We start from the raw sequence: 12,681 nt of genomic DNA on the forward strand, positions 1-12,681 counted from the left end.
AAACTGTTGTAATTCCTACACCGTTCACCTGATTTGGATGTAAATACCCTTAAATTAAATCTGACAGTCTGCAGTTAAAGCACATCTTGTTCGTTTCATTTCAAATCCATTGTGGTAGTGTATAGAGCCAAAAATGTTAGAATTGTGTGGATGTCCCAATATTTATGGACCTGACTGTATATCAATCTGCTCAGCTCCTCATGCTCTATTACATGCTGCCTGTAGCTGACAATGCAATATCATGATGATAGGTTCCCTATAAATGTATACTACAGATAAAATCGGAATGCAGACTAGATATTGCAATGGGTTCTTCTGGTATGGGTGTAGTGGTAAAGGTGGGGGACCCCCTGCCCCATTGTGGGCATGGTTAGCAGTGCCATTATGTTGCATCTAGAGATCTCTATTTTACCATATGTCATCATCTGAGATCTATTTTTGTCTTTTTGTCCCAGGTTTTTACATATTGGAACCTTGGTGATATTATATGCCATTATCTGTGATCCAGTATTTATGTGATAAACCTGACTTTTTGGTCATAACTTGCAATGTTACTTTCCCCTAAGTGGAGTCTCTTGATGAACCTGTACTAAGTGGTGTTTACTGGCAGTGGTTTGTCATTGTGTCACGTCCACACCGTATAGGGATTGTGTAGGGTGCAACTAGGGGTAGGTTACAATGTTGCAGGGTTACACCTTGCTGGGTGCCCTTTAATGTTAAGATATCTAGGGTGCAAGTTAGGGCCGGACATGACACCCATACCATAAGAGCCAGTTGCAACATTTAGTGTACATCTCCTGCTGCACAGATTAATTTTATATAGTTTACATTTAACCAGATTCTGGTCCTTTTGGCTCTCATATTTCCATTTTTAAAGGAGTTATCCAACTATTTTTAATTGATGACAGCTTACCAGTGGATTCCCAGGTGTTGGACCCCCACTGATGAGATGCTGATGACCTATCCAGAAGAAAAGGTGCAAGGTTCGAGTTTGGGTTATCTAAGAATTCCATTATGGATTCCATTATGGATTCCGTTACCACGGACCATAACTTATTCGCGGGATTGGCTGTAGTTTTTAATGGTACCATTAAAAACCATTTTGGTACCATTTTTGGGTACATATGACCTTTTTTTTTTTTTTTGTGAGGTAAAGTTGGCCAATATTGCAATTCTGCCAGTGTTTTTAAATTTTTTATGAGGTTCGCCATGTGGTATATTTGATAAGATAATTTTATTATGTGAGTTGATACGGTTATGGCGATAACAAATTTATATTGTTTTATTTATGTTCTACCACTTTTATATCATAAAATCACTTTTTATTAAACATTTAATTTTTTTTTGCATCAACATAATCTAAGGCTGTCAACATAGTTATATGAGGGCTTATTTTTTGTGGGATGGGTCGTAGTTTTTATTTATATAATTTTTGGCATGCATATGACTTTTTGATCACTTTATTCATTTTTTTGGGAGGTGAGGCAACAAAAACAGCAATTCCGCCATAGTTTTTTTTTTTTAATAGCATTTACCATGCGGGATTAGTACTATGATCATTTTATAGATCAGGTCACTATGGATGCGTCGATACCAATTATGAGTTTATTTTAGTTTTACATTTTTTTAATCTCTTATAAATGAGGGGATATGTGAAAAGGCTATTTATTTTCTTTTTAATTTACATTCTTATTTATTTATTTTTACTTTTTTTAATTCTCACATTTTTTATTTTATTAAGTCCCACTTGGATCTTGAAGATCCAGTGGTGCTGAAATGCTCTTGCATTGCAAAGTATCGTACTATCAGGTTTTCTGGCAACCATCGGGCCATCGCAGCGCAGCAGCCCGATGGTTGAGAGAGGGAGCCCTCTCCCTCTATTAACCTCATGGATGCCGCTGCAGTGCTTGGATTAAAGAGCTGCCATGACGTTTATGTACGTGCTATCTGCACGGGGTATGTGCAGAAAGCACGTATATAGCCGTATGGCAGTCGTGAAGGGGTTAATGTGTCATCATAAACATATGCAAGGGAAATAAAAGTTAATTAATGTTAATTTATACTTATGTTCCTGTAAGCATAAGTATGCTCTGTGTTTTATGTCTCTTTGTAGAAAAATCTACCTGCTTACTGAATTAACCACATAGAAAAATAACTGTTGACATTCAATCTGAGGCAAAAGTAAAAACTGGAGATCTTGCTGCGGGTGGTTCATGCCATCACAAACCCACTATTTTGGAACAATACAGCCTAGTCATAAGTGCAGCTGTTTTCGTTCGGCCGATTCTCGGCATATTTGCTGGGCTGCGCGCGCGGGAGCTTCCGGCAATGCCAGAATGCAGAGCGCTAGTGTGAAACTAGCTTTAAATGGAGGATCCCTGTACTCAGTGAAAGAACAATCTTTCATCCAGTTAATTCAGCCGTGCTAAAGCCCTGAGTCCTGCGAAAAATGGAGGACAAGAGTTCATTTATGCTGGTTACAGGAGAACTACTGACATCAGAATACCTCTGCAGTGCTGCTCCCTGCTGTGTGAGATATTTGCATCTACTTTGGGTGGCCTCATGTATGCAAGCAAGGTTCAGAAATTAGGAATTTTGCTTATTTGCTATAGGAAATTTCAGCTGACTATGATGTCTCTATTGTCACCTGCTCATTGTGCCTCTGTATACTGTGGTCCTGTTATACTTTGTCATACACTGGCAAATACTGTATCAGTCTTTGGATTTGTTAGCCACGTGGTCTCTGTACCTGGACACTTTGCTCGCTCTCTGAGACTATGAGTGAATAACTAGCCGGTCTTTATTTCTGTGCCGTACACTCCATAAATATCACATATCGATGCAGCAAGTATGTGCGTGTACACAAAAACACACATCCATATAGCAGTGATTACTGACCGGGCAGTCTCTAGGACTGGATTTCAACTAAATGTAAAATAAAAAGAGTTCAACACAAAGTGTTAAAACGGAGACAGCTGCAAGAGAGGGAACAGTCACCGTGACGGACTTGTCTACCCTACAGTATACAATGCATGTGCAGAGAATGAGGTCACTTTGGGTTTAACATAAAATAAAGAAAACAAATGCTATGTAAGGCTACTTTCACACTGGCATTCGGTGTGGATCCGTCTTGTATCTGCACAGACGGATCCGCACCGATAATGCAAATGCTCGTATCAGTTCATAACGGAGCCATTTGCATTATTTAAAAAAAAAAAAAAAAAAGGATCCATCTTGACTTACATTGAAAGTCAATAGGGGACGGATCCGTTTTCAATTGCACCATATTGTGTCAGTGAAAAACAGATCCGTCCCCATTGACTTACATTGTAAATCAGGACAGATCCATTTGGCTCTGCATCGTCAGGCGGCGACCAAAACGCAGCGTTTTAGTGACCGCCTAAAAAACGCAACGGAGACCAAACGCAGCCAAATTGATGCATTCTGAACGGATCCTTATCCATTCAGAATGCATTGGGGCTGAACTGATCCATTTTGGGATGCTTGTCAGAGCCCTGAAACGGATCTCACAAGTGGACCCAGAAATGCCAGTGTGAAAGTAGCCTAAGGGTACTTTCACACTAGCGGCAGGACGGATCCGACAGGCTGTTTACCCTGTCGGATCCGTCCTGCCGCTATTTCGCCGTGCCGCCGCTCCGTCCCCATTGACTGCAATGGGGACGGGGGCGGAGCTCCGGTGAAGCACGGCAGTGCACAGTGAAAGGCCACCGGACTAAAAGTCCTGCATGTCTGACTTTTTAGTCCAGCGACCTCTCACTGTGAACTGTCATGCTGCGCCGGAGCTCTGCCCCCATCCCCATTATAGTCAATGGGGACGGAGCGGGCGGTCAGGCGGCACGGCGAAATAGCGGCAGGACGGATCCGACAGGGTGAACAGCCTGTCGGATCCGTCCTGCCGCTATTTCGCTGTGCAAAATAGCGGCAGGACGGATCCGACAGGGTGAACAGCCTGTCGGATCCGTCCTGCCGCTAGTGTGAAAGTAGCCTTAGTCAGCAAGACCTGCCCGTCATTGATTTAAGGCTGGAATGGTGAGAATGCATTACCTCATAACCTGTCGCTGGTTACTAAAGCTCTGAAGGTGGCAAAATACATTCATCTAAAGTTGATCAAAACAGATGATTTCAACTAAAATGAACATTCTTTGTTTGAAATTTACCAATTACTTTTGAAAAGAAGTCAGTTGTGTTAAATATTTTCATCTGAAAGTCAGACAAAAGATCATTCATTCAATGAAAAACTGTTCATGAATGAAAGATCTTTCTTTAAAAGATTGTTCCCAGAAAGATCTTTCATCCGTCGCCCAGTCTGAAAAACTGTAACGGACACTAACATGTATGAACAGTCTGCAAAATGAACGTGTCCCCTGAAACATCACTACCAAGCGTCCTGGCATGCTGACTTTCTAACTCCAATGCAGACTTGCTTTTTGAGATGGACTATAAGAATTGATAGGTATATTACAATAGCACAGCACTTTTTTCTTCTATGCATATTCTATGAACGTTTATGGAGAATTGTTTTTTAAAGGTTATGTCACAAGCAATAAATTGAAGAATATATCACGGTAATGAACTGAAATATATATATACATAGTTGATAAAGTGGCCCCCATCATAGATCTTCTTAACACAGAATCTGATATGGTGTGTACAATGTATGACAATGCAACCATCCGGCAAGAGCAGGCATTTATACCCAATCAAGGATACTTAAGTATGGCTGCACCTCCATGTTCTGCAAGGACCCCAAGGCCAAACACTGCGTTACTACGAACTTCATTATCTTCATCTCGAGCCCCATTGAAGAGAGCAGGAAGCAAATGTGCCACAAACTGAGCAGATGCCTCTCCAAGGCTAACTATTGATTCTGCGAGGGTGCCTACTGCAAAGGATTTCTCCGCAGGAGTGCAACTGGACTTCTGTGTGAAGAGGAAAAAAATCACAGGGTTTACTTGATTATCATGGATCGCCGCTAGCATGTCCGCAATATACCTGTCCTATGGGGCTGTGTGCTTTTATTTAGTTTAAAAATGATTTTAGAAATATGTAAATGACCCTGCTAAGGAGCCCAAGGGGCTGTACTAACCTTCCTGGTGCCCAGCCACGCCCCCCTGTGAAGGAGCCCAGCACCACCTATGTCCTTCGAATCTCCTCCTTTCTTCACAGTTAGATTGCCGTAATATATATTGCGGACATGCTAGCGGCGATCTAGCCGTGCATGTCCGCAGCTCTATAACCTAAGGCTGGGTTCACACCTGAGCGTATTCGATAAGCGCTTTTTACAGGCGTTTTTATCGGGCGCTTTTGAGGCGTATTTCGGGGCGTTTTTGTATTTTGGAAATGCGCGTAGTACGCGCGTTTGTGTGATTAATCCAATGAAAAACTGCCACAATACGCACGACAATACGCCCCAAAGAAGCTCCTATACTTCTTGGGGTGTAGGGCGTTTTACAGCGCGTTCGTACGCGCTGTAAAACGCTCAGGTGAGAACCATGCCCATAGGGAAACATTGGTTTTTGCCTGTTGAGCGTTTTACAGAGCGTAGGAACGCGCTGTAAAACGCTCAGGTGTGAGCCCAGCCTAAAATGAGGTGACAGAATCCCTTTCAGTTCAAAAGGAGAATTTTCATTAAAGGAGAGAATCACAATACATTAGATTGGTGGTCGACTTTACCTGCGATTGCACACGCACCAGTCATATTAAGGTGATTATAGCTGTTGGCCTGACTCCCCCATATACATATGCACACTTTGGATCAAGGGGAGTAAATAAAAAAAAGCTGCGGCCAGACACCTCCGGTGGATATCAAAAGGATTGGGCATTTAAAGGGGTTCTACAGTTATTTTAAACTGATGATCCGACATCTGGGACCCCCGCCGATCAGCTGTTTGAGAAGGCAGCGGCGCTCCAGCAGCGCCGCAGCCTTTTCACTGTTTACCGCTGGCCCAGTGACATCACGACTAGTATCAACTGGCCTGGGCGGGGCTAAACTCTATTCACTTGAATGGAGCTTAGCCCCGCCCAGGCCATTGATACTAGTAGTGACGTCACTGGGCCTGCGGTAAACAGCGAGAAGGTCGCGGCGCTCCTGGAGCGCCGCTGCCTTCTCAAACAGCTGATCAGCGGGGGTCCCAGGTGTCGGACCCCCGCCGATCAAATGCTGATGATCTATCCAGAGGATAGATCATCAGTTTAAAATAACTGCAGAACCCCTTTAAATTCAACTCGCTTGATCTGTCTCTCCTCCAACGTCTTCTGGGGAGAGTCAGAAGCTCCCCATAAACATTAGATGTCTATGAAACCCTTTTAACTCAACTACAATAGCCCAACAGCTGTATTGGCAAAAAATTGTGCTAGTTGTGGAAGTACTGTATATAAATGATAAAAATATGTCGGATTGCTGCAAAACTCTGAATGCGGTTTAGTCTCGGGCATATATGTAAATGGGTGCGTAACACTTCCTTGGCCTGACAGGTCACCAGATTTTTTTGCCAATCAAGCATTTATTGGACTAGCTGGGACACCAGCTGAGTGTACAGGATCTACAGGTCTAGCTGCAATATGTGTGGACGAATGTGCTGAAGGATACCAGACAGAACCTGTATGCCTCCATGTCCCACCGTATCTCATCTTGTGTCCAGGATAGAGGAGGTATAACAGGCTGTAAAATTTCCCCCCAATAAAACGTATCCTTTGGGTTTAATATTCTAATCACTTACATCACCATGTAAGGGATTACATTCACAAAGTTTCAATCAATTCCAACAACTCCTTCTTTGCAGGTTATTCTTTTGTCAATGATTGTATTAAATATATAGGAGGACGTTTATTAAGATCAGCGTTTTCCACATCGGTCTCAAGTCCCTCTGTGCTGCTTGAGGAAGCACCAAAGTTATGTAGATGTGTAGGGCTGTGTGACAAATTGTGTGGAAAATGATGAATCACCCATTTTTCTCACTGCTCTGGAAAAGTGCTTTGAATGGGGAAAATACAGCTTGAAAAAGACTTTGCTGTCGAAACGTTGCTATTTTTTTTCGGTGTTAATAAACACAAAATTGGATTCAAGACTGGGAGTGCTGCGGTTTTTCATCAATTTTTTGGGCTACCAAGGGGGCCCTCAGGTCGGGGCCTGGCACTGCGAGCACCGCCGCCATTTTACACAGAAATCGACTAACAAGTGGCGCTGTCCTGTTTTCACTTTGACGAGTTGAATGGGGGAAAGTCACAGATTTCAGAAACAAAATCTGCAACTTTAGTACACCAAAAAGTGGCGTATAACAGTTAATAAATGACCTCTATAATATATATATATATATATATATATATATATATATACACACTGCTCAAAAAAATAAAGGGAACACTTAAACAACACAATGTAACTCCAAGTCACTTCTGTGAAATCAAACTGTCCACTTAGGAAGCAACACTGAGTGACAATCAATTTCACATGCTGTTGTGCAAATGGGATAGACAACAGGTGGAAATTATAGGCAATTAGCAAGACACCCCCAATAAAGGAGTGGTTCTGCAGGTGGTGACCTGACCACTTATCAGTTCCTATGCTTTCTGGCTGATGTTTTGGTCACTTTTGAATGCTGCCGGTGCTTTCACTCTAGTGGTAGTATGAGACAGCGTCTACAACCCACACAAGTGGCTCAGGTAGTGCAGCTTATCCAGGATGGCACATCAATGCGAGCTGTGGCAAGAAGGTTTGCTGTGTCAGTCAGCGTAGTGTCCAGAGCATGGAGGCGCTACCAGGAGACAGGCCAGTACATAAGGAGACGTGGAGGAGGCCGTAGGAGGGCAACAACCCAGCAGCAGGACCGCTAACTCCGCCTTTGTGCAAGGAGGAACAGGAGGAGCACTGCCAGAGCCCTGCAAAATGACCTCCAGCAGGCCACAAATGTGCATGTGTCTGCTCAAACGGTCAGAAACAGACTCCATGAGGGTGATATGAGGGCCCGAAATCCACAGGTGGGGGTTGTGCTTACAGCCCAACACCGTGCAGGACGTTTGGCATTTGCAAGAAAACACCAAGATTGGCAAATTCGCCACTGGCACGCTGTGCTCTTCACAGATGAAAGCAGGTTCACACTGAGCACATGTGACAGACGTGAGAGTCTTGAGACGCCGTGGAGAACGTTCTGCTGCCTGCAACATCCTCCAGCATGACCGGTTTGGCATTGGGTCAGTAATGGTGTGGGCTGGCATTTCTTTGGAGGGCCGCACAGCCCTCCATGTGCTTGCCAGAGGTAGCCTGACTGCCATTAGGTACCGAGATGAGATCCTCAGACCCCTTGTGAGACCATATGCTGGTGCGGTTGGCCCTGGGTACCTCCTAATGCAAGACAATGCTAGACCTCATGTGGCTGGAGTGTGTCAGCAGTTCCTTCAAGACGAAGGCATTGATGCTATGGACTGGCCCGCCCGTTCCCCAGACCTGAATCCAATTGAGCACATCTGGGACATCACGTCTCGCTCTATCCACCAACGTCACGTTGCACCACAGACTGTCCAGGAGTTGGCAGATGCTTTAGTCCAGATCTGGGAGGAGATCCCTCAGGAGACCGTCCGCCACCTCATCAGGAGCATGCACAGGCGTTGTAGGGAGGTCATACAGGCACGTGGAGGCCACACACACTACTGAGCCTCATTTTGACTTGTTTTAAGGACATTACATCAAAGTTGGATCAGCCTGTAGTGTGTTTTTCCACTTTAATTTTGAGGGTGACTCCAAATCCAGACCTCCATGGGTTAAAAAATTTGATTTCCATATTTTTTTTTTGTGTGATTTTGTTGTCAGCACATTCAACTATGTAAAGAACAAAGTTTTTCAGAAGAATATTTAATTAATTCAGATCTAGGATGTGTTATTTTTGTGTTCCCTTTATTTTTTTGAGCAGTGTATATACACACACACACACATACACACACACAGTACATATCCATTTGTCTTATGAACACCACAAAACTTACCGTTTTATTGAGGAGCAGTGGAAGAAAACCTGCAAAGTATGGCGCAAATGTCACACCACCAACTGCAGCAGCAACCAAGGGAATTCCCTCTCCTGCATATTCCATCAACATCGCATCCATCTCTGCCTGGGAGTAAAATACAAGATCACTTTTTACATGAAGCACACCATTTCCAGCACTTTGTCGGTTTACTTCTGGTGAACTGAACATGCTGTGGCACACAATATATTTTTTTGTGACTGCTTTATATTCTGAAACAATGCCGATATGATTCCTATTTCACTGCCAGCACTGGAAGCCACTCAAAACATACACTAAAACGTACAATACAAATAGAAGTTAGGCTCCATGCCAGAAGACAAAGCTAGGCTTTGTTTCATTGGGGACAAATATTCTGTTTTTATGCCCCTCCCCCACAAAGTAATACATCCATATCCCTGTACACTGATATGAAACAATGGGTCTGTAATGCCACGACCCAATCACCCACCTGTCCCAGCAGGAGAGCGACAGACAACAGTATGGATCCACATTTCTATTAACTCTTGCTGCACAGGCACCCCTGATACTCTTACTCATTGGCAAACCAATAAAAATAAAATGAAGTCGGGGGCATGGCTAGGCTGCTGAGCGTGATGGCCGCTTGAGGAAAGAGCTCCTGCACCTAAGCGACTGAAATCTCGTCTGCCCGTCTCAATTGATATCCGAGCAGCACTATTCAGCTCCCACAGATGCCTAATCACCCCTCCAACACAAGGGGGAAGACCAGAAAGCAGATACCGAAATTACAGGACGGCAATTTGGAAAGCTACTTCGACAGGGGAAGATCCAAAGATGGGGCAGACACCACATATAAGGCCCTGCCAATTTCCCCTATCAGCACCATGTCGCCTGCTCATACAGTGCGCTCACCGTCTCCACTAGACATATCTACCGGCACTAACCTGCTGAACATGTCGCCTCCGTCGCTTTCACCGACGCCAGAGCTCCGATGCATGCTCCTCCTGGGATGCAAAATGATCACCTACTTGGAAGCCCTCACCCTCAGATGACTACATCGGAAGCCAAAGGCCACCCGCAGCTCAGTGAGTACACTTATATATCACACAACACAGCACCCCTGGACCGCTTCCAATTGCTACCCACCTCTGACAAACCTGTTACAGAGGACTCTCTCAAAGCCATGTTATTACCCTTAAAATCCTCCCTGCAGGCGGACATGCGGGACTGATTAACCCTCTCTCAGCCAGATTGCAGACAACTGAGGATAAACTTTACCATGTGGAAGCGAAAATGGGCGACTCTGCATCCTCCCAAAATGCGATTATTAATTTTTTTTTTTTAAATCAGATAATTTTTATTTGACATTTTTTGAAAATTACAAAAATACAAAGAAAGAAATTGGCCTGCACATTATACATGCATCAGTTGATAATAATAGTATCATAGTATTACATGATCGGCAAAGAGTTACTTCCATGAGTATGTAATATGACAACAGTTACACAGTATACCATGTACAAACCACCTTCCATCCATTGTAATTAATGAACAAAGAATCAACCCTCCCTGCCCAACTATAACCCAATTCCCCCCCCCCCTTACCCGAGCGATGGAACGGATCCGATCTCCAACATCAGTTATTTTATTAATGTATCTTAATCATAGCCTTTGGTGTACATCTCCTATCTGTTTAACATTCTTCTTGACACCCATCCTGTGTAATGCTGAACACTTTCATACATCGTACGTCTATAGCTGATTAAGCTGAAGAACAAAAGAAATCAGGGACTGTGCCTCTACCTTCTCATAGTTCAACTAAGATGAGAGGCTAATCCGGACACAGTATCCGAAATTTCTCCCACTTATCCCATATTTTGGTAAACTTCGTTACACATTGCCTTTTAACATATACACCTTTTTCTAGGCGTATTATATCTGACATCCTATTAAGGAATTCTCCCCTAGACGGTGGTTGAGGTCTCAGCCAGAATCTGGCTATCAATTTCCTAGCCTGGAATAACAGACGCTGCACTCCCAAACGGTGATGGCGATTTTTGATGTCTAATATTCCTACTACACACGTTCTTGGACCAGGCGGAACCGTGATATTAAATGCGTCTTTTATTAAGGCAGAACTGAGGACCAGAAATTCCGGAGCTCCGCACAATCCCAGAACATGTGCATCAAGGTAGCAAAATGTGATTATTGATGCCCACAATGATATGGCTGATGAGCTTGAAGCCATTAAACTAAAGATGGCAGACCTGGAGGATCGTTCCAGGCAAAACAACGTGAAATTCAGGGGTATTCCTGAAGACGATGCTCCTCAGGAACTGCAAGCATACCTAAAAGGACTAATGAGAGCGCTTCTACTGCAGATCCCAGCCCCTGACATGATTATTGATAGGGCCCATAGGATCCCTAAACCTACACACCTAGGCCCTAATATTCTGCGCGACACCCTCGCGCGCATCCATTTCTTCCACACCAAGGAGGCACTTATGGCTGCGGCAAGGGGGAAGACCCCACTTCCAGCTCCCTATCAAAAAGTTAAGCTTTTTACTGACATTTCTATGGTCACCCTCCGCAGACGCAGAGCACTACTACCAATCACGACAACTCTTCGTGATCAAGATGTCCCCTACAAGTGAGGGTACCCCTTGAAGATTCTCATCCGCAGAAATGGACAGACCCATCAAAACGCTTGAGGAGGGGAAACAGCTCCTCCAACTATGGCAGATTCCACTGTCGCCAGGACATATGGAAGCTGATACCACCCCAATGGTTCCTGCAACTCCGTTCACATCAAGAGACTGCCGCCCTGGAACTGTCTCCTGTGGATGATATTCCATAAACCATAACCTCTGCAACTGCATCATACTGCTCACCTATACCTGTATAGGTCGCTACATTATCCTAGTGTGCTCCATCAATAACATTACATACCCGCTAGTAAACCTTTATGCACACAACTCACACCAGCTGGCTTTCCTACATAAACTCATGCGCAATGTGAACAAACTCAGACAAGGGAAAGTGATCCTCTGCGGCGACTTTAACTCCGTCCTACAACCCTCTCTGGATTCTACATCCTTTACACGAAGAAATGACACAGGGATAGCCACCTTTTTACACTCAGAAGGTCTTACAGACGTATGGAGAGCTCAACATAGCTTAGAAAAATACTTTTTCTCCCCGGCGCATTTATCATACTCGCGTATATATAGACATGTTTACAGTTAACCACACCTCCTTACTCCATACCCTCTCCACTGACATTGGCCTCATTAAATGGTCAGACCACGCCCCGATTACCATCACCCTTGAAGAACAGTTTCAATCGCACAGAGCTCATGTTTGGAGGAATGATACATTTCTTTTTAACAATCCAAAACATATAACGGAACTTTCAACACACTTAAAAGAATACTTTCACTTTAAAGGGAACCTGTCACCCGGATTTTGTGTATAGAGCTGAGGATATGGGTTGCTAGATGGCCGCTAGCACATCCGCAATACCCAGTCCCCATAGCTCTGTGTGCTTTTATTGTGTAAAAAAACCCGATTTGATACATATGCAAATTACCCTGAGATGAGTCAGAGCTTGAAAATTTGACTCTTCTCTGGTCACACAAGTAACATATGACTCTTTTATGTTAATTTGCATATGTATCAAAT

General features: G+C 43.9%; 1 protein-coding gene across 1 annotated transcript in view; it reads right to left on the bottom strand.

Annotated features, from left to right (window-relative positions):
• The window catches only part of IPO4 (importin 4), a 186,518-nt gene that overhangs the window by 20,046 nt on the left and 153,791 nt on the right, over positions 1-12,681 (bottom strand). The window contains exons 25-26 of the mRNA XM_040416922.1: positions 9,001-9,126; positions 4,732-4,940 (exon numbers count right to left, since the gene is read on the bottom strand). Of these exons, the coding sequence (XP_040272856.1) occupies positions 4,732-4,940; positions 9,001-9,126 (335 nt within the window). The remainder of the gene's footprint in view (positions 1-4,731; positions 4,941-9,000; positions 9,127-12,681) is intronic.

The sequence above is a fragment of the Bufo bufo genome, chromosome 2 (genome assembly GCF_905171765.1).
Source record: "Bufo bufo chromosome 2, aBufBuf1.1, whole genome shotgun sequence".
Lineage (NCBI taxonomy): Eukaryota > Metazoa > Chordata > Amphibia > Anura > Bufonidae > Bufo > Bufo bufo.